Raw genomic sequence first — 23,690 nt, 5'->3', positions numbered from 1 at the left:
CAATTCTTCGGCGCTCAGCTTTCTTCACAGTCCAACTCTCACATCTATACATGACCACTGGAAAAACCATAGCCTTGACTAGACGGACCTTTGTTGGCAAAGTAAATATGGCTTAGGGCTCAACAAATTCATGAATAACACTTGGAGGACAGAGCGAACAAAATGAGTTGCCTTTACTTGCACTACCAATTCTGCTCCTTCCTCAGCTGACACTGCTCTTTCAGAGTCAATCATATCTCTTTAAGTAATTAAAAAATTTCAGTAACACCTACATATGGTACAAATTAAAAAGTTACAAGAGAATATACAATAAAGAGTCTACTGTCCCCTCCATACAGGCATCCTCTGTTACTGATTTCCTGTATGTTCTTCTCTAAGTAAATGTACTTATATACATAGGGTAGCTTACCTTCCACCTCACTCTGTACTTTGCTTGCTTCATTTGGTAATTATCTTGGAGAGAATTCCATTCTCAACAGAAAGTTCATTTTGTTTTGCAGCTGCATAGCAGTCCATTTTATGAGGGTATAATAAGTTTTGTAACCTGTTACCTACTCTGCATCATTTAGGATGTTTTCAATCTTTTGGAATTACAAGTAGTGTTCCCATGAACAACCTTGCTTGGATTAATCCAAAGGATAAATTCCTTGAAGTGAATTCCTGGATGAATGGGTGTGTGTCTCCACCCCTTTTTACATTACCAAACTGGTCCTTTTTTCTGCCCCAAGCTGTATCAGTAATCACATTAAATGTAGGTGGTGTAAAAAGTGTAAAAATGGTGTTAGAAAATGTGAAAAGAAAATGTGACTTGTAAAAGGCAGGAATGATCAGATTAGATCCCATCAAAGATATGCAACAATATGCTTTCTACTAGAAATCTATTTTAAATGAAAAAGAATAAAAAGGTTAGAAAAAAAGATACACTTGTAATACTAATCAAAACAAAGCTGGAGTGGCTATATAATATCAGAAAAAGTAGATTTCCAGACAAGGGATATTATCAAAGATAAAAATATCAGTTTATCAAGGAGATAAATAACCATAAATGTATATATAGCTAATAAGAAACTTCAAAATTAATGAAATATAAACTGGCAAAACAAAAAGCAAGAAACAGGCAGATCTGTGATTCTATTTGATACTTTGGCCCTCTCTCCTAGAAACTGACAAAGTCAGCAAAATTGTTACTGTTGGCTTCAACAACACTATTAATTAACCTAAGTGTTACTGTAGAATAGACCATTCCACCCAATAACCAGAATACACAGGGATTTTCAAGGTCACATGGGAACATGCTGGGCTTCCTAGGTGGTCCAGTGGTTAAGAATCCACCTTGCAATGCAGCAGACATTAGTTCCATCTCTGGTTCAAGAAGATCCCACGTGCCACAACTCCAGACCCTTCGCTCAGGAGCCCACGTGCAGCAACCACTAAAGCCTGTGCCCACAGCACGAGAAGCCAACAAAACGGGAAGCCGTGCACTGCAGCTAGAGAGGAGCCCCAGCTGGCCGCAAACAGAAAGCCTGCATGGTCACAACAAAGGCCCAGCAGAGTCCAAAAAAAAGAGAGAGACCATATACTAGCCCAAACAATGAACTTTAACAAATTTAAAAGCACTGAAATTATACAGACTATGTTCTTTCACCACATGGAATTAAAATTAGTAACAAAAAGATATCTGAAAATATTAACTATTTGGAACTTAAACAGCACACTTCTAAATAACCTGTAGATTGTTATCACTGAAGCACAAGATTCCCAGGTAGCTGCTGCTTCCCTGGTGTCTACTCAGATTTGATCCCTAGGTCAGGAAGATCCCCTGGAAGAGGAAAAAGCAACCCACTCTACTATTCTTGCCTGGAGAACCCCATGGACAGAGGAGCCTGGTGGGCTATATATATAGTCCACGGGGTGCAAAGAGTCAAGCACAACTGAGCACACACACTCACACGTCAGGGAGTGCCTAGACGTCCTGCAAGGGAATCTGTAAGAGGACCTGGCTTTCAGCTGCCCTGATGGAGAAAAAGGAACACTGACTGTATGAACAGGGATTCCCCAGTGGCACAGTGGCAGGTTTGCCTGCCATTGCAGGAGATGAGGGTTGGATCCCTGATTTGGGAAGATTCCCTGGAAAAGGAAATGGCAACCCACTCCAGTATTCTTGCCTGGAAAATCCCATGGACAGAGGAGCCTGGTGGGCTAGTCCATGAGGTCGCAAAGAATCATGACTGAGCACCACCACAAGATATTAAAATAATAAAAGCACAAGATATCTGAAGCTAAACTGGTGCTTTGAGAGAAATTTACATATTTAAAGTACTTATATTAAAATTTTGTTTAAAATTAGTGATTCACGTTTGTAAATTAACAAGACAGGAAAAGAGAAGCAAACTAATCCCAAAGGAAGGAAATAATAGAGTGGATGTTAATGAAATGGTTCTTCAGAAAGTTCTACTAATGGTTAAACCTCTAGCTAGAATGATCAAGGGAGAAAAAGAGAAACATAAATTATCACTATTAAAAGTAAAAGGTGGGATATTACTAGAGTTTACAGATACCAAAATCACTTTAAGGAAGTATAAATAATTCATGCCAATAAATTTGGTAACTTCAGAGAAATGGACAAACTCATTGACAATCACAAATTTTAAAACTGACATGAGAAGAGAACCTGAATTATTAAAGATATTTAAATTATAATTGAAAATCCTCCTTCCCCCATAAAATTTCTGGACCAGACTGCTTCACTGATGAATTTTATCAACCATTTAAGAAAAAACTGCACCAATCTTATGCACTTCTTCTTTCAGAAGGCAGAAGAGGAAATACTTCTAACTCATGAGGTCAGCTTTTTTTTTTTTACCCTGTCCCCAAAGCAAAGACAATACAAGCAGAAAACAAAACCAAAAAACACTACAGACCAATATTCATGAACATATGCATCTCAATTCCTAACAGATGGTTTGTTTTCTTTGAGAAGTTGTACAGTTTATGTTTAGGCCTATAATCTATTTCAGGTAAAATCTCATGTCCACTGTTAGTTTCTAAGGACACCATGCTCTTCACTTTGCTACACAGGCTGAATGTCCACAGCATCACATTCTCCCAGAATAGCACTTATCATCACTTTTTAATTTTTCTTCCCCCTCTCACCCCAATTAGAATGCTCACTCTTCAGGGCAGCTACCAAACCCAAGTCCTCTCTAAATCTCTCCCAGCACAATTCTTGCTTCAGAGCAGGTGCGTAATAAACATTTGGGAGTCATCTTTGGTTCTCATCTCCCTCTTTTCTCTTTTCCACACCTGCTCTCCTAAAAAAACTTTTTAAATTCCTGCCCATCCTTCTTTCTCAGTATCTCTTGAGTTGTTTATTTTCACTAGTTCATCCCCCTACTTTAGTATATATAGGTTGTAAGAGGCATCCTGTCTTGAGATTCTTCTCTTCCACATCCATCTCCAAACCACTGCTAGGCCAATCCTCCCTAAGAGGCTCTGCCATGCTTTTGTTTGATAAACTTTGCTGAATAAAGTTTAAACACTTTAGCTTGGCATTCAAGACACTCTGGAACCTGGTCTCAACTTTATTCTCCCAGACTTCTGCTACTCTGTATTCCCATATTGTGCATTTCCAACTCCATATCCTTTCATTTGCCATTTTCTTCTGTGCAGGACTGCAGTGCCCCGGCTGCATGGCTGAAATTCCAACCATTTTCTGAGACACGCTGCAGCATTTACCTTCTACAAGGAGTCTCCCCACCTAGCGTAGAGGGACACAACACCTCCTTTTCTTTGCACTCTTATAGTGCTCAGAGAGACTGCTCCCTAAATTTACAATAGAAGACCATTTACATACATTTCTAATCTTTCCTTTTAGACTACTGGCTCTTAGAGGGCAGGACTGTGTTTTTGCATTCTACATCGCTCCTAGGTCAGTACCTTTAATACAGAAAGAACTAAATGCACATTTCGTATCTAAGGTAAAGTGAAAACAGCAGAAGGTCCTTGTGGCAAACTGCATTCTCCAAAGAAACACTCCTCTCAGACAGCCTTCTTTCAGTGTGACTCTGACATTCTTCCCACTAAGAGATGGGGGCTTATGTTCCCTTTCATATCTAGATAGGCTGTGATCTGTATGATTCTGAGACTAGGTCATAAAAAGCAAAACACCTTTTATCTGGTTCTCCTTGGGATGTACATTTCTAGATCTCAGCTATCATGCTGTGAGGGAGAGCAAGTAACCTCAGGGAAAGGCCACGTGTAGGTGTTCCAGCTGGTGTCCCAAACAGCAGCCAGCATCAACCCCCAGATGTGGGAGTGAGCAGTGAGCAAGCTTCAGGGGATCAGTCCTGAGCTGTCAGCTGAGGACCCAGACATTGTGGAGCAGAGACATGCCATCCAGCTGTACCCTTTTTGAATTCCTGGCCCATAAAATCTGGGAGCGTAATAAAATGGTGCTTGTTTTATACCATGAAGTTTGGGGCTGCACATCGATAGTTAAGTGGAACAATCTTTTCATTTCTTTATATCAGATATTACTAAAAAATATTTTGTGAAAACTATACCAAACTAATGGAAAAATACTTTAAATTTAATACTTTCACAGACCTGTATACCCTGAAAATGTATTAAGAAATCAGAAATCTCTACAAGATATGCGAATTTTCTAAGTGATTTTTAGTATTACGTTTCTCTTACCTTTTCAAACTTCAATTTCACTGGTTTAGGGTTGGTAGCAGTTACAGCTTCAGCAATTTCTTGCCCAATCTTAAAAGACTGCTCCTTAGTGGCTCCTTTCAGTAGCACAAACATACTAAGAGGATTAAAAATAGAGTAGGGTGATAAGGAAGCTGCAACAAATCCTCATCAATAGTAATTTTCCTGCCTAATACTGTAACACTTCGGAAAACCTTTCCCCCTTACTCTTCCTTACTCAGCTGCTTCCTATCTGAGCTTTCTTGTTTGATCACCCTTGCCTTGTGTACCCAAGATATATCTTGTTACAGATCCTTAAAGCATCTGATGTTTCTAGTTTAGCTACACACAGACCAGTTAGCACAGCTGCCAAGAAGGTCCTGAGTCATTCCTATACATTTATGGCGTTTTATGACACACAGTTATGTCAGTCACAAAATAAAAGATGTGATTATAAAGAAATGGAAAATTTACTTGTGATATGGGAGAAAATTTCCTTTCAGAACCACCCAACTTAGAAAAGAACACACATACATAAAACATGTTCATAGAACTGTCAGGAAACACCGAGAGGCACAAAGAAAACAGCCGCTTACAATCCCACTGCTCAGACCAAAGACGCCAGGAAACCTGTGCATCTGTTGTGTACATTTGTAAATCTTTTCTCATTTGGGGTCACCGGTCATAAAGTTGGATAACTTTCCCCTTTCATTTAGTAGTGTATTATGAACATTTTCCCATGTTTAGTTCTTTCACATTATTTTAACAGTTCTGTATTTCAATGTACGGATATTGTCATTAAATTTTTTTCTAATATTTCATATGTAATAGTAAACATGGCACACACTCTATGTCCTTAGAATAAATTCCTAGAAGTAGAATTTCTAGATAAATAGTATATATTAAAAATATTTTCTGAAAGATAATGTGAAACTGAATTCCAGACAGCATTTTTTCTCAGAAAGCTATTTCTGATGTATAATCCCACCAGTAGTATATATAGATACAATCTGCATATAATAAAATGAATATACTTTAAGTGTATAGTTCATAAATATTGACAAGTGTATAAGACTTGTGATGGGCTGAACTGTGTCCCTTAGAGTCCTATGTTGAACCCTAACCCCCAGTATCTCAGGATGTGACTATATTTGGAGACAGGGCGTTAAAAGAGATGATTAAGTTAAAATGTGGCTCTAATTTAGGTGGTTAGGGTGAGCCTGATCTGGTATCCCTATAGGAGGAAACTAGACAAAGAAACACCAAGGCTGCGCATGAACAGAGGAAAGGGCGCGTGAGGACAAAGTAAGAGGCGGCAACCTGCAAGCCAAGCCAGAGGCTTCATAAGAAAGCACACCACTCACCAATGCCTCCAGCCTGGGCTTCCGCCAGAACTGTGAGAGAGCACACCTACTCACTAATGCCTCCATCCTGGGCTTCAGCCGGACTGTGAGAGAACACACCTACTCACTAATGCCTCCATCCCGGGCTTCCACACCTACTTGCTAATGCCTCCATCCCGGGCTTCAGCCGGACTGTGAGAGAGCACACATACTCACCAATGCCTCCATCCTGGGCTTCAGTTGGACTGTGAGAGAGCACACCTACTCACTAATGCCTCCATCCTGGGCTTCAGCCGAACTGTGAGAAAGCACACCTACTCACAAATGCCTCCATCCTGGGCTTCCACACCTACTCCCTAAAGCCTCCATCCCAGGCTTCAGCCGAAACTGTGAGAGAGCACACCTACTCACTAATGCCTCCATCCCGGGCTTCCACACCTATTCGCTAATGCCTCCATCCTGGGCTTCAGCCAGACTGTGAGAGAGCACACCTACTCACCAATGCCTCCATCCTGGGCTTCAGCCGGACTGTGAGAGAGCACAGTACTCACTAATGCCTCCATCCCGGGCTTCAGCCAGACTGTGAGAGAGCACACCTACTCACTAATGCCTCCATCCCAGGCTTCAGCTGGACTGTGAGAGAGCACACCTACTCACTCACTAATGCCTCCATCCCGGGCTTCCACACCTACTTGCTAATGCCTCCATCCCGGGCTTCAGCCGGACTTGAGAGAGCACACCTACTCACCAATGCCTCCATTCTGGGCTTCAGTTGGACTGTGAGAGAGCACACCACTCACTAATGCCTCCATCTTGGCAGCTGGAACTGTGAGAGAGCACACCTACTCACTCACTAATGCCTCCATCCCGGGCTTCCACACCTACTTGCTAATGCCTCCATCCCGGGCTTCAGCCGGACTTGAGAGAGCACACCTACTCACCAATGCCACCATCCCGGGCTTCAGCTGGAACTGTGAGAGAGCACACCTACTCACTAATGCCTCCATCCTGGGCTTCAGCTGGACTGTGAGAGAGCACACCTACTCACCAATGCCACCATCCTGGGCTTCAGCTGGAACTGTGAGAGAGCACACCTACTCACTAATGCCTCCATCCCAGGCTTCCACACCTACTCGCTAATGCCTCCATCCCGGGCTTCAGCAGGACTGTGAGAGAGCACACCTACTCACCAATGCCTCCATCCCGGGCTTCAGCCGGACTGAGAGAGAGCACACCTACTCACTAATGCCTCCATCCCGGGCTTCAGCCGGACTGTCAGAGAGCACACCTACTCACCAATGCCTCCATCCAGGGCTTCAGCCAGACTGTGAGAGAGCACATTTCTGTGTTTAAACCACTACATCTGTGACAGCCCTAGAAAACTAATACATCTGTGTAACTACCACCAGCATCAAGATATAGGACATTTTCATGACCCCATGGAGTTCCCTTGTATTCCTTTGCAATAATTCTCCACTCCACTTTGGGTCCAAGGCAACACAACCTGCTTTCAGTTACTATAATTTTGCTTTTTTCAAGAATATTATATAACCTACAAAGCTAATATACTTATGTCGGGATTCTTTTACTCAACATAATTTTGAGATAGACCCATACTGCGGAAGTAACACTAACTAGTTCCTTTTAAATGCTGAACAGTATTCCATTATATGGATATGTCACATTTGTTCATTCATCCATTGACGAACATGTGGAATGCAGTTTTGGACTATCAATAAAGCTACAATGCAGAGTGGCATCAGGGATTTATGTGGACCGAAGCTTTCATTTCTCTTAGGTATATATCAAGAGTAGTACTGTTGAATCATATGCTAAGGGTATGTTTTAGTTTAGTGTAAATACCAAACTTAAAAAAAAATTATTAAAATGTTTAGATGCAATGATGGAGAAAAGCATTTATACACACATTTCTAAGTTCTAGAACAGAGAAAACTTAGCTGTGGTAAATGAAATCAGGTAAATGGTTGCCTGGGGGTATGGGATGAAAATGAGGGACCTACTGCAGTGGAGCATGGCCGAACTTCCACAGGGACAGAATGCTCTGTATCTTGACTGGGGTGGCAGCTGATTATATGTATCTATACATTTTGTGTGCTGAACTATATATACTGTGTACTTTGTTAAAAATTGTATCTTGATAAAGCTGATAAAAAATTAAAGTTATAAATACTTTACATGTTAAAAGTCATTATGATAGTGTATATATTTGAGATTTTGCCTGGCAGTGTCAGTAGGCTCACTTGAGTTAATCTATGCTCTTTTGGCCAGTTATAGTTGGAGCTAAGCTTCAAGAGAGCTGACCAGGATAAATGGGAATTTTTGTTCACTTACAGAATTAAGGTGACTAGCCTACAAACAGAGACTGTCTTAAAGGAGGGACTGTCATTTCACATGGGACGGAGAGTTGAGTGGGGCATTAGAATCACCCAGGAGGCCTTTTCTCAGTTACATGCAGATTAACTTCCTGAGGGACTTTTTGCTCTAGTTCCCCCACACCCTTCTGCTGTGCTGGACTTGTATATTGTCAGACGTCCTTCCCTGTCCTGCCTGAGAATCACTGCTAGAGAGAGCTTCCATAGCTGACGGAAGTAGGTCTGTCCCACTAAGGTGGGACAAAGATTGTTGAGAACCACAATTATATCTGCTCTTGAGAAAGAAACACCCTTTCTGACAGAGTAATGTTGATGCTTTGGTAACTGATCTCCCTTAGCTGGACTCCATAAAACCAGCAGTCTTAAAACTGGAGGGAGCCAGTGGTCATTCATCATCTGTGTCAGACGTGGTCTGATGGCAGTCTGAGAGAGGCTCAAGTGACCTTTTTGATGGCCATGCAATCAGTTAGGAGCATAGCTAGAAAGAGACTCCACATCTCACTCTTGGTGAAGAACTCCTTCCTTCCATCAAGCATTCATCTGTTATCCCTAGAGCAGTGCTTCTCACCATGGTATCATTACTGTCTGCCCCTCCCCCCCGAAAAAAGCTAAAAGTAAATTTAACAAGAGAAAGTAATTAATAAGGAATAAAATATTGTTGGGTACAGCCGATCTTCATGGGGCCCAGATCCACCATACTATCAAAGTGGTTTGCTCTTCAAAGACTGATTTGAACTCTGTTGAGGCAATGTTACTACCACTGAGAATGCATGCCCTAGAGTAAAGTGTCCTCACTCAGTATATTTCAGTAAACGTTACTAAATGAATCAGACGCTGAATGGTGATCAAAAGTTCTAATGATACTGCAAAAACATTTCATTGATTAGAATCATAAAAAAGCCTGTGATATCTGATATAGTAGTGAAAGTTGCTCAGTCATGTCCGGCACTTTATGACCTCATGAACTGTAGCCCACCAGGCTCCTCTGTCCATGGAATTCTCCAGGCAAGAATACTGTAGTGTGTAGCCATTCCCTTTTCCAGGAGATCTTCCTGACCCAGGAGACCGTGGTCTCCTGCATTGCAGGCAGTCTCTTTACCATCTGAGCTCTATGTCTTACTAGTGGGTGATCTCAGACACACTTCTTACCCCAGGGGAATCTGCTCCTAAGGAGCACCGGAGAATGGGCCTCCTAGGGTTTTCTTCCAGCCACATGGAAACTCTGACCCAAAAGTCCTCTTCCAGTCTGACATTCTAAGTCTGTGTTTTTTGTTTGATTTCCTAAAAATCTTAAAGGCTAAACAACATAACTACAATCAGAATCATGCCAACTTCTGATTCTGGGTTTGTGCTGTCAACCACTGACATTTAAGACCCTGAATTAAATTCAGTAATTTAAAGTTTTTCTCCTCTTCCCTAATTATTTTGTGAGGAGCTCTGGAAAACTGTGTCCTAGTAATTTTTATTTTGCTAGACCTCTCAGCGGAAGTGGTTTTACAGGGCAGTGAAATACTCAAAGTGAAGAGTGGCTTTTGATGGGGAACAGTAGAGACTATGGATAAATGGGGCCTGGATAACTTGAAACTATCCCCACCTATTGATAATGAAACAGCTGCTATGTGAAGGCAAGGTCTTATTCAGCATTAATATGATTATGCTGATTTTATGGGCACTAAAAAACTGGAGAAGACTAAATGCTGTTTAAAGATTAGCTGGAAGCTATTTTCAGTGATTAGAAGCATTATTTCTGATTGGTCCGCTGCACTGCAAAGTGATCAGAGCTCCTGAGGCAAGTGCTCTTAGAATGATCACACTGTGACTTTAAGCCTTTAATATGAAAAGAAAATTTCAGACTCCAAGAAACTTGTATAACTCCTATATTCTAGAAAAATTTTAAGTCATACAAATAGGATATTACATAAATAACTGGGTCCTGTAAAATATCAAAGTAAGCCAGGTTGAGGTTATTTTTAGGATTCAAAGGCAGTCCTATCCTTTGTCAGCTCATAGATAATGGGCTTTAGGAAGTCTGTGAGCCTCTGGAATCAAAGCAAAAACTGTTTATGAACTGTTTATATAAGAAGGGCAACAGATTTTGGGGCCCATTGAAAAGTGAACCACTCATACCTTTAGCAACTGTCTTTCAAAAACATTTTGATTATTTTAAGATATATATTTAAATTCAGAGACCTGCAGCTATCTGAGGAATTCTTCACATTAAAAACTCTTTCTTTAAACAGACTAGACTCCTGTATATACAGTTTTTGCAGATCCCTATCTAAATACTTAGGGGTTCCCAGATGGCTCAGCAGCAAAGAATCCACCTGCCAATGCAGGAGATGTGGGTTTGATCCCTGGGTTGGGCACATCCATCCCTTGGAGGAGGAAATGGCAACCCACAACAGTATTCTTGCCTGGAGAATCCCATGGACAGAGGAACCTTGTGGGCTACAGTCCAGGGGGTCGCAAAGAATTGGACACAACTAACCTACCATCACATCTACATACTTGCTACCTGGAGAGATGCCATGGGAATCTTCACAGTCTGCGGCTCACAAAAACTGGAGAGAACTTAGGTAGAATCTATTCTTAGGAAGGATTATCCTTAAGGCATTTCAAACACTGAAATGAATATCTGAAGAGATGCAAAAGGACAACTACAAAACAAAGTTCATTACCTGTCAGTATCACCATATACAACCCTGGCACCCCATTTCTTGGTATCATTCACCAGTTTAATAGCTCGTTCCAAAGTTTCTCTGGCTTTGTGAACAATACTATCACCAACCTGTTGGTACAAACACATTGGAAAAAAATTTCTTAATATAGTTTAGTATAAGACAATAGACTTTAATGTATAATACTTAATTTTCATTACTGAATATTTCTAAATATGAAACAAGGAGAAAAGAACACTGAAAATAAAACAAAATAGTCACCAGGGCCATTCATTATTCCTTCTTCAAGTACTCAACAAGAAAATGGGGTGGATGAATAATTTAAAAGAAGAAACCAATCAATATACAGACTTGCCTGTTTGAATGTATCAGTAAGTACAATGGACTGCACTATATACAAGGATAGCTATATTTGATCCTAGAAGAATAAACCTTATTTATTGAAGGACTTTCTAATATGCCTTTATACTGGCAGGAGATCACACGATGTATATGCATGTGTGTGCATGTATTTTTCTGTTGGAGTATCACAATAATTTCAGTCTCATTAAAGCACTCAAAGCCGGTGCACTGGGACAACCCTGAGGGTTGGGATGGGAGGGAGGAGGCGGGGGGCTCAGGATGGGGGGACACACGTACACGCACGGCTGATTCCTGTCAATGTATGGCAAAAACCACTACAACCTTGTAAAGTAATTAGCCTCCAATTAAAATAAATTTAAAAAAAGTTTACACTGAACCTGAATCTCAGTGATTGGTTATATATAATTTTTATATTAATACTGAATGCAAGGAAAAATGCATGATTATATGATGGAAAATGTATCACAGTGTTCAATTTATATCAGGTAAGCAGATATATGTCTAACAAGGGTTCTTTCATTGGTGATTGGTGAGTTTTAACAATGAACATGGCGTAAGCTGACAAAGCAAAAAAGATGGTGGATCTTGACAAATATGAGAGGCAAGCTAATTATACTTCATAGTTAAATAAATTAAGGAGGCTAGTATAGCACTGCTGCTTCATTTACTAAACTCATTAAAGCTAAAGGCTGGGGAAACTGCTGTTCAGCATAAATGGAACATTACTTTTTAAAGTTTTAAAGTAAGAATTATGTACTTTTCCTTTTGCAAACAGTATATATAATGATCTTTCCCATTTTACTGTAAAATATGAATTATATGAACTTAATGCAGGATTGAGTAATAATTAAAAGGCTGTTTAAAGATATTTACAAAGGAAATATTAAGTATATGAACAAAGGAATAAATAAACCGATCACAGAAACTTAATTTGGTTTTTAAATTAAGATCATAAATCCTGTTGAGACCTTTTGTGCATTAGAAAACCTTGAGAATATGAACTACAACCTAATACATTAAAAGAATCAATCATGTCATCTAATTGAAATTCGAGTTTAAATAAAACATTCAATCTGTCTTTTGCCACTTTCACAAGATAAAAATATGTGATAGCAAATAGCTAAGTGGGCAAGCCATCCAGAATTAAGAGTCAAGTGTGATTTTGAGATCTACACATACAAATAAATACACACATCACTGATCCTAAATGTCTGCCTCCTGCCATCTACTCTGACCCATGTAAACTACACCTGGAAGAGTCACAACTTTTGCAGCTGGCCCTGAGGTCCATGCACTATGAAGAACTCAGGCATGGAGGGACAGGCACCGTCGAGCACGGGGGGAGAAGAAAGGAGTGGGAACTGCATTAAAACTGATTCTGCTACTCTGCGCAACAGTTCCTAATAAATAAGATTACAGGGCTAAGAGAATGGATTTAAAAAGAAGAAAAATTAATTGGTTTCACAATTTAGCCAATGGTTGGGATCCTGAAAAGTCATAATAAGAAAAATATTTAAAGTAAAAATCCGCTGAAAAGAATACTGCTAAGGATGTGGAGAAAAGGGAACGCTTGTGCACTGTTGGTGGAAATGTAGAACAACCATATGATCCAGCAATTCCACCTCTGGGTATTTATCTGAAGGAAACAAAAACTCTTAACGGGAAAAGATGCCTATATCCCCATGTTCACTGCAGCTTTATTTACAATAGTCAAGACATGGAAACAAGCTAAGTGTCCATGATGGATGAATGGATAAAGAAAATGTAGTTTATATATAATGAAATATTATTTAGCTATACAAAAGAAGGTAATCTTGCCATTTGCAGCAACATGGACGACATTGAGGGTATTATGCTTAGTTTTTTTTTTTTCTTAACTTTTTACTCTATATTGGGATATAGCTGATCAACAATGCTGTGGTAGTTTCAGGTGAACAGCAAACTGACCCAGCAATACATATACATGTATCCATTCTTCCCCAAACTACGCTCCCATTCAGACTGCCACACAACATTGAGCAGAGTTCCATATACTATACAGTAGGTCCTTGTTGGTTATCCATTTTAAATATAGCAGTGTGTGCGTGACCATTCCTTGGCAATCATAAAAGTTTGTTTTCTGATAAGTCTGTGAGTCTCCTTCTGTCTTGTGGGTAAGTTCATTTGTATCATTTCTCTTTAGATTCCACATATAAAGGATGCCATACAATATTTCTCCTTCTCTGACTTGCTTCACTCAGGATGACACCCTCTACATTCATCCAAGCTGCTCTAAATGGAATTAGTCCACTTTTCTCACGGCTGAGTAATATTCCGTAGTATTTACGTGCCACATCTTTTTACCCATTCCTCTGCCAATGGACAGTTATGCTGCATCCATGACTTGGCTATTGTAAACAGTGCCACAGTGCACACTGGCATGCAGGTATCCTTTCAGATCAAGCTGAGACGCATTCAGTCTATAAATTTCCTTCTAAGCACTGTTTTTGCTGATCTCCACACACTGATAAATTGTATTTTCATTTAGTTCAAAATAATTTAAAAATTTCTCTTGAGATTTTTTCTTTGACCTGTGTGTTATTTAGAAATCGGCTATTTAATCTCTAAGTATTTGGGGGATTTTCCAGCTATCTTTCTGTTATTGATCTCTAGTTTAATTCAATTCTGATCTGAAAGCAGAATACACTATATATATTCTTTTAAATAGGAAAAGGAGTACGTCAAAGCTGTATATTGTCACCTTGCTTGTTTAACTTATATGCAGAGTACATCATGAGAAACGCTGGGCTGGAAGAAGCACAAGCTGGAATCAAGATTGCCAGGAGAAATATCAATAACCTCGGATATGCAGATGACACCACCCTTATGGAAGAAAGTGAAGAGGAACTAAAAAGCCTCTTGATGAAAGTGAAAGAGGAGAGTGGAAAAGTCGGCTTAAAGCTCAACATTCAGAAAACTAAGATCATGGCATCTGGTCCCATCACTTCATGGGAAATAGATGGGGAAACAGTGGAAACAGTGTCAGACTTTATTTTTTTGGGATCCAAAATCACTGCAGATGGTGACTGCGGCCATGAAATTAAAAGATGCTTACTCCTTGGAAGGAAAGTTATGACCAACCTAGATAGCATATTCAAAAGCAGAGATATTACTTTGCCAACAAAGGTCCGTCTAGTCAGCTCCTAGATGTGTGGGGACCCTGATGACTGGGTCCATTGGGGTTTTTTCTCTCTCAGATTTGTTTACCCTGAGCCTCCAGCAATTCATCAGTTATGGTCCTATTTTTACCGTGGCACTGGTTCTCAGACTTGTGCTCTTGGATTATGCTCTGGTAAGCTGTGAGTCTCTGTATTGACCTGCTGGGCCTCTTCAGTTGTGGGGAGGGGTAGCAGTTTACCCTGTGACTTCACCTCCCCAACAGATCTAAGAAAAGTTGTTGACTCTTCCATTTGTTTGGCTTACTTGGTGGGAGGACAGAGTGGAGACTATGAGTTTCTTACATGCTGGACATATAACCTGAAGTCCCTTGCACAAGTTTTTGGAGTTTACTTTGCCTTCTGTGAGCTGTCTGGGGACTTTATTCTTCCACTGCTTTTCCTTTGCTGAACTACTGCAAATATGGCATACCACAATGCTCTAGCCTTCATTTGGCATGAAAAGATCATCAACCAAACAAGAATACTCTGTCCTTTTCTCAATTAGTGAATTATTGTATTACTCTGTCATACTACTTTGTATTTATGTCAAATTAACACCCTAATTTAGTAAATAACAAGAAATTAGTCTTTTTAATGAAGTATCTTAATGGATGCTTTTGAACTGTGGTGTTGGAAATACTCTTTAGAGTCCCTTGGACTGCAAGGAGATCCAACCAGTCCATCCTAAAGGAAATATTCATTGGAATATTCACTGGAAGGACTGATGCTGAAGCTGAAACTCCAATACTGTGGCCACATAATGTGAAGAACTGACTCATTTGAAAAGACCCTGATGCTGGGAAAGATTGAAGGCGGGAGGAGAAGGGGACAACAGAGGATGAGATGGTGGGATGGCATCACCGACTCAATGGAGATGAGTTTGAGTAAACTCTGGGAGTTGGTGATGGACAGGGAGGCCTGGCGTGCTGCAGTCCATGGGGTCACAAAGAGTCGGACACAACTGAGGAACTGAACTGAACTACTGCAAGAGAAAGGTTTTACTTTATATCTACCGGTATACTAGTAAATATGGAATGACTTTTTTTTTGACATTTAGAGAAGACAAATGAACTAGCTTCAGATCTCTATCAATACATTAAAAGGAATTATTTAGTACCAGTGTTACTGTAAACAGTGCTGTAACAGTGGCACAGAAACCTCATGACAATAATTGATATGGTCATCTAGATATGCAGAAATGTGTATGCTAATTTATAAAATCATCATTAAATAGAGTTCTCATAGAGAAAACCCACAAATCCCCAAGAATATATATGTACATAAGCCCTGCAAGAAAAACTGATACTACGTCATGGAAATGAAACACTTTAAAGTTTCAAAACAAAATGCTTCAATGAACAGGTATTCATTTAATGCTGCTTTAGTCTCTTTTTAAAAAAGCTATAGACTTGTTATCACTTACCTCAATGCATGGCATTCTCCCGGAAAAATTAGCAGCTGTATAGCCAAATGTGACATTTGCTATCAGCTTAAGTCCTAGCTGACGTGCATCAAGCATTCGTGAAAGGGCTCTGTCCTGCTTGTAAGCCTTCATCGACCGCTTCACCATGAGTCTAGTCTTCAAAATCTCCTCAAGCATTCTTGGTAGCACACCCTTTCTTACTGAAGGCTATCATAAAGGGAAAAAAAAAAAAAAGAATGTTTAGATCCCATAAATATTATAGATTTAGATAATTAAGAAGGAAGCAAAAAGTATAACAATGGCCAACTGTCATGAATTGAAACAAATAGTAAGAGTGGCCACAAGACCAGTGGCAGTCAATATAAAATCATCACATTTTCTTTCTTTTGAAGAGGGCTTTTCTCCTAAAAGGTTCCTGAAATGTTTATAAATCTACTGTAGCACTACTAAGTGAGTTCAGAGACCTCCAGGAAGGAGGATACCAACTAGTATGTAAAAGACCATATGCGTTCAGACGGAAATTTTGTCAAAACTTTGATCCAAGACCCCACTCTTTCAGAAAGACACACGGGATTTGTATCACTCATAACAAACCTCAGTTTTAAAAAATCTCATCCTAATGACCCCACACAGTAATCTGCATGGAACTCCATTTATCTACCTTGGAAGAATGATGAGCTGGGTTGACTCTGCTGACATTCAAACCTGCAGTTCCAGGGACTCTAGGTATTTCAAATCTGATGCTTAGACCACTAAGCCATCCCCTCCGGCCTATATTTATTAGCAATCTGGAAGAGGGGATGAATAGTGAGGTGATAAAATTTGTTGACGCCAAAAAAAAAAATCATTTGTATTAATCAAGACTAGGGAGAATTTATGAGAACTCCACTAGGAATGAAAATCACAAAACAGTATTAACTTTGAGGATGATTCACAGACACGTGCAAGGTAATGCATGTCAGACTGAACAATTAAAACCTCAGGGATAGTATAATCACACTCCTGAATACTAAAAAAAAAAAACCAACAAAAATCTAACTTTCATTAAGCTTTACACATTGGGTCAAAATGTAGATGCAAGCTCTTAAAATGCTGTTAAATGGAGATAAAATAATAAGCTAGTAGATATGTGACAATGAAAACATATTCTAACCTCTAATTCATTCTGTGTATCTTTTGAAGCAGCCATGTTTATGTTAAGACATGGCGTGTTATTATGTTAAAATATAACGTTTTCCAAAATGGAATATATCCTGAACTCTCTTGGTAGAATTTTCCCTCCTATCTAGATGGCTAATTTTAGAGTAACTCTTTAAACACAGCACCCTTTGATTGGTAGAGAATGATGCTACTTTTGCTAAGTACACCAGAATGAATCTGAGGGCTCGTGGGGTCCATGCTACCACCACCAACTCCTCTACTGTCCCGTGATTCTTACAGACTCACTGCTAAGGAAATAGAAACAAAAGGAATGAAGTTGGCATATGAGGCAATATAATCTTCTCCTAGATCTCTTCCTACTTGCCTTTGATTTATTCATTTATGAGGCTTTTTAATCTCTTTTTGAGGGGAGACAGAGAGAGAAAAAAGGACTCTGTTATAAGTCTGGGTATCTTCTTAAAAATAAAATCAATAAATATATTAGAATATCACTTCTAAGACAGTCTTAATTTAAAATATATAGAACAGTTAGTAAAGTGTATGCTAAAGCAGTTTTAATCTTTGTAAGTTAACACTGTTGTGATCATCACATAGCTATCTAAGTCGACCAGATTCTAACAGAGGGCAGGAGGTATATATGCAATCTATTTCTTGCAACAGTTCATTAAAAACTAAAATCTAACAAAAGATTTAAAACTAAATTCATGCAAAATAATATCATTATTAAAAAAAAAAGATTTAAAAAGTTTCTTAGAAGATTCCTTGTATCTTTGATTTTTTTGAGATACTGAAGTAAGCTTTTTTTTTTTTCGTATTATATGCCAACAACATCTAGACCATTAGCTCTCCAAAGGTTAAATCACTGTTGATACCTTTCATTTATAAGAGAGTATTACCTTGACAAAAGCTATCCCATTGGGGGACACTGTGATATCATGCCTAATTTGATAAAGTAAATCTGGAGGTACTCTTAGAGAGGTACAGCCAAATTTGAACTCATCATACCTGTTAAGGAAAAAAAAAAAAATTAAGCAAATACTTTCTCAAATCATAGAACAGAGATTCTGGGCAATTTTAGGAATCTTTCTAATTCTACTGGAAATTCATTTTTAAACATCTAAACATGAATTCATATACTTAGTAATGTTTATTTGTTTAGTTACCAAAAAACAGTTCTTTAAATACAATTTATTAAAAGAAACATTTCTTAAATGGCACTATTCTAAAACATATGGAGAAAATCCATACTGAAATATCAAATTTCATCTCAACATATAACTACCTTACACTAAATTACCTAAAGAAAAATTTAAACCTTAAATAAAAAGACTGTAGGGGCTTCCCTAATAGCTCTGTTGGTAAAGAATCTGCCTGCAATGCAGGAGATGCCAGTTCAATTCCTGGGTCAGGAAGATCCACTGGAGAAGGGATGGACTACCCACTTCAGTATTCTTGGGCTTCCCTTATGGCTCAACTGGTAAAGAATCCGCCTGCAATGTGGGAGACCTGAGTTTGATCCAGGGGATCTTTCCAACCCAGGGAGAAGGGAAAAGGTACCCTCTCTAGCATTCTGGCCATGGAGAATTCCATGGACTACAGTCCATGGGGTCACAAAGAGTCAGACACTCAGAGTCAGACATTGAGTGACTTTCACTTTCAAAAAGGCTGTCAACAACTTTTCCAAATTCCTATTCTTATTAAAAAGACAAAATTACCAAGACAATTTCCATAAAAGCTTTCTATAAGGAGTGAATATACTTCAGACTAAAACTATAACACTTTGTGTTAATTACACAAAAATATTATAAAGGAAGGCCATTTCTTATGAGAAAAAATTTGGTTGACATGAATAAAATCTAACATTTGACAATTTAACCTTTTAAAAGAAATCTATTTCTAAGAAAAGTCAAGAGGAAGTTAACAGCTAAAGTTATAAGATCATAATCCTCAGACTGTTCCACTGAAAAGTGATTTATACCAACAAATTTTATATAACTCTTATTTAATAAGAGGTAAACAAGATATAACAAATATAACAACGATTATATTTAACAAGATATAACAAATATGTCTTATTTAACAGATATACATGAAGAGTGAAATAGATAAATTGCAAGGCTGATCGTATTTGCAGTCTTGTTCACATGAGTTATCTATTCATGATGCTGAATCAGTCACACAATGACCCACATACACACACACAACTACAAAGAGTGGACTAGCTGTATTACAGCCCATTCATCCTGCTCAGAATGGTAGTCTCATACGCAGAAAGACACTCAAAGACCGTCTAAGTTTAGTAAGAAGTATGACGTATAACAAAATGATTGTAAATATGAAAAAAACTTACTTCCCCAAGTTTTCCACATGGCCAAGGCAGGTGGAGAAACAGTAGTTGTATGCAATCACAATGGAAGGGTACAGTGACTGGAAATCCAGGACGAGAACAGAGTTGCTGTAGAAGCGAGATTCGGGCTCCATAATTAGGGGAACACACTGTGGGGCTCTCATCTGAGATCTCTGCTGTACACTAGGTGTTACAGGAATATAGTTCATTGGCTTAGCAATGCGCAACATCATTGATTCCACACGGTACTGCAGGCAGAGAGGTGAGAGTAAGGAGAGAAGAAGAATTTAAAAACAAATATACTGGTCTTCTGAATATGTCGAGAATCACATGGGAGATGTTTTGTTCTTCAAAATACAGCCGCATGACTTTCTCACACCACAGTTACATAGTAATGGTTATTTAATCAGCTTTCATAACTTTTATAAAAACTATAAAATATGTCAAATAACTTATACAATAAGCCAATTTTAAAAAGACACAATTACATTTAAGATTTAAAGATAGCTATTTCATAATAAAAGATGGAGAAGAGACAGCTGTACAATGTAACAATTTCATTGAAAAGGCTGGTCAATAATCTTTCAAAAACTTATTTGGGAAAATGAGAGGATGGCAATCAGGAGACTTGAGATGGATAAATGTTATCTCAATTTCCCAAGAAGGAAACACAAGGATTCCAAACCTGAAAGGTTAATAATGGTCCTTCACAAAAATTAATCAAGCAATTATTGATCGTTTATAGTAACAGCTACAAAGTGGACAGTCTGTAGTTTGAGGGGAAAAAAAGCACTCACAAAAACCAGTATGGGTTCCCTGAAATGTTCTCATATGGTTTTAAGGTATCTCTCTGCCTTTTATTATAAGCCAGCTCAAATAGGCTTTGAAACTCATGGGAGTATAAATAAGTAAAATCAATATAAAGCAATAAAATAAAATACAGCAACAAGTAATGCTAAAGTAATTAGAGCTCTAGGTTTGCTATATTTACTGAATTGGTAGACTGGGGGAATGTTATAGACATAAAAGAATTAAAATAAAAGATTTTATGAGGTTAAGGAATCTGAGTGATTTAATATAGTATCCCAGATGGCTTAGCACAGTGTTTATTTAACACACTAAAAGTATTCAAATAAATATTTGTTGAATAAAAGCAGGAAACCATTTCAGCAAGGCATTTTAAACAGAATCTTTCATGATATCCTTGGGAATCTAATTAGAGAGATATGAGTTAAATGGCTTCTAAGGTCCCATTTATCTTTAATATTTTAAAAAAGTGATACAGCCCACTTACATTGATTCCCAAACCCTCCTTCCTCTTTTTTTAAAAAAAATATTAGTTGTCTGTTGGAAGTTTTGGAACTCCCAAAAGTAGGACTGTGTAACAAAAGAGGTTCTTTGCTGCTTCTCCAGTTCTAAGCAGATTTCAAAGCATCCCTAATCACAATGACAGTATTTAGGAACATAATATCATCCTCAAGGGCACAGCCATTTATTTTTTTACTACCATGTAAAATTCAGCAGTGGTCAAAAAGTTGGTATGGAGAGAAAATAAAAAAGCAAAGCTATTAAGTGAAATTAAGCTTTTCCAGAAAACAAAATGACAAGATCTGATTGTAACCAGCTACATATTAGTTACCAGACACAAAATTAAAAAAAAATCAGATCATCTCAACAGCTCCAAAGTCTGTCATTTACATAGAACTTTCAAGTGTGCAAGAAAATTGATTTCCTACCTGTGAACCCCTTGTCAGTACATGTAAAAACTGAATGCCAAAAAGTCTAGCCATTTCACTGGTTTTCCCAATTAGGTCCAGCTGTTCTAACATCTGGAGATTTCCACGGACACGGCTAATGTAATGATCGACCATTTTCCATCTGTTAAAAGAGAATCCATGCTATGAACATTTGGGAAACATTTGGGTACTTGAAACTAGTACATTTTCATTATGCCAAAAATTACCTATTAAAAGTGAAGTTATTTTAGAGGGGAGTCATGATGGAGTCTTTATCAAAACATGTTAAGGACAGATAAAGATTAGAAAACTGCAGATATTTCAAGGTCATAAAACCTAGTGAAAATATGTAAAGTTCAAAACAGTACTTGTGATAAGGTGATAAGGCTAATTATTTTCAATATTTTGCTTGATCTTACTCTGTTTTTGCATTGGCAAGCAGTAACACTGTCTTAGATGCCACTGCAGAGGATGCAATAATTACACAATTATATTATTTTATCTATAGGCTTTTAAAGAACATGGAAACTTTGAGTCATCACTGTTAATACCAGTCTCAAAAAAAGTATGCACTGGCGTCTTACGGGAAGAAACAGTGATTTGGTTGGTGGAGATTTAGAAAAACCAGGAAAATAATAAGACCACACATAAGGTAAACAAATATGTCATATCAGTATTTCCTGTGAAAATAGCAATATTCTGTTCTTTGACTTAAACCCTGAAAATCTCTTTACTCTACCATTTTATAAATAAGCAAGCAAGCTACCAGGGCTTCCCTGGTAGCCAATGGTAAAGAACACACCAGCCAATGCAGGAGACACAGGTTTGATCCTTGGGTTCAGGAAGATCCTACATGCCGTGGAGCAACTAAGCCCAAGTACTACAACTACCGAGCCTGTGCTCCAGAGCCCAGGAGCTGCAACTATTGAGTCCATGTGCTGCAACCACTGAAGCCTGCACACCCTGGAGTCCGCGCTCCACAATAAGAGAAGACACCACAATGAGAGGCCTGTGCATGGCAACTAGAGGGCAGCCCCCTCTCGCCACAACTAGAGAAAGCCTGTGCAGCAATGAGGACCCAGTACAGCCAAACATAAATAAATAAAATGATTAAAAAGAAAAAGCAAACAACAAAAACCTTCACCAAAGTTATGAAAGGAAGTTTTGATTTTAGTATTGTTATTAGACTATAAAAATGACTCAAAGATATATGATAAAGAATAAAACCTATTCATTTAAAGAACATTAAGTTTCAAATATATTGCTACTTTTAATTATGTGGGTTTTAAAACAAGATAGTCATATAATAATTCAATAAAATTATTTAAAAACCTGTTCCTAAGACACATGATTAATCCATACAAAAAATGAGAAAATGAACATGAAAAGAAAAAGAAATCACCCTATAATTAAAAAGATAATAAAAGTGTTAGTGAGGATGTAGAAAAATTATAACCCTCACACACTGCAGTGGGAATGTGAAATAGTACAGCTTCACTGGAAACAGTCTGGCAATTCCTCAAATTGTTAAAAACAGAGATTTAACAGAGTATAACTGACCAATTCCACTCGTAAGTATATGTCCAAGAGGAATAGAAATATTCACCTACACCAAAACTTGTACAAATATTCATAACAACATTTTCAAAAGAGCCAAACGTGTAAATAACTCAGGTGTCCATCAACTAATGAATAAGTAAAATGTGGTATATACCCACACAGTGGGATATTATTTGGTAAAAAAGGAAATGAAGTATTAACATATGCTACAACATGAATGAATCTGGACCGTATATTCTGATAATTCCGCTTATATGAAAGGTCCAGAACAGGCAAATCTATGGAGACAGAAAGTAGACTAGTGGTTGCTTAAGATGGGGATGGGGGGGAGAAGGAGGTGAAAAAGGAAGGGTTGGAGGGTGATGGCTAAGAGATGAAGATTGGAAATATTCTAAAATTTATTGTGATAATGCTTGCACAACTCGGAATACAATAAAAACCACTGAACTGTACACTTTAAATGGTGAATAGTATGGTATGTGAGAGAATTACATCCAAATAAAACTGTTGAAAAGAACGAAGCAAACAAAAAAAACCCTTAAACTTTATTAACACTTGATTTTTAAAGTAAAATGAATAGAAATACTGTTCTATAACTTACATTTTTTACAATGTTTTGCGACTATTTTTCCACATTTACGTATTTTTTATAGCTATTGAGTATACTACTGTATGGTCGTAACAACGTAGTGGATTTGCTGAGTATCTTTTATTACTATAAACAATGCTGTGGTGAACATTTTTCTTTTGGCCACCCCACGTGGCATGTAGAATCTTAAGTTCCCCAACCAGGGATG

General features: G+C 38.3%; 1 protein-coding gene across 5 annotated transcripts in view; it reads right to left on the bottom strand.

Moving 5' to 3' along the window:
- Positions 1-23,690, bottom strand: part of REV3L (REV3 like, DNA directed polymerase zeta catalytic subunit) — a 175,596-nt gene that overhangs the window by 10,638 nt on the left and 141,268 nt on the right. For all 5 annotated transcript variants that reach the window (XM_069598110.1, XM_069598108.1, XM_069598105.1 and 2 more), the window contains 6 exons: positions 21,334-21,475; positions 19,601-19,845; positions 18,147-18,255; positions 16,090-16,296; positions 11,107-11,216; positions 4,696-4,810 (listed from right to left, as the gene is read on the bottom strand). In XM_069598110.1, the coding sequence (XP_069454211.1) occupies positions 4,696-4,810; positions 11,107-11,216; positions 16,090-16,296; positions 18,147-18,255; positions 19,601-19,845; positions 21,334-21,475 (928 nt within the window). The remainder of the gene's footprint in view (positions 1-4,695; positions 4,811-11,106; positions 11,217-16,089; positions 16,297-18,146; positions 18,256-19,600; positions 19,846-21,333; positions 21,476-23,690) is intronic.

This window comes from Ovis canadensis, chromosome 8, assembly GCF_042477335.2.
Source record: "Ovis canadensis isolate MfBH-ARS-UI-01 breed Bighorn chromosome 8, ARS-UI_OviCan_v2, whole genome shotgun sequence".
NCBI lineage: Eukaryota > Metazoa > Chordata > Mammalia > Artiodactyla > Bovidae > Ovis > Ovis canadensis.
The sequence above is the reverse complement of the archived record's forward strand: the minus strand, read 5'-3'. Positions and strand labels throughout refer to the sequence as shown.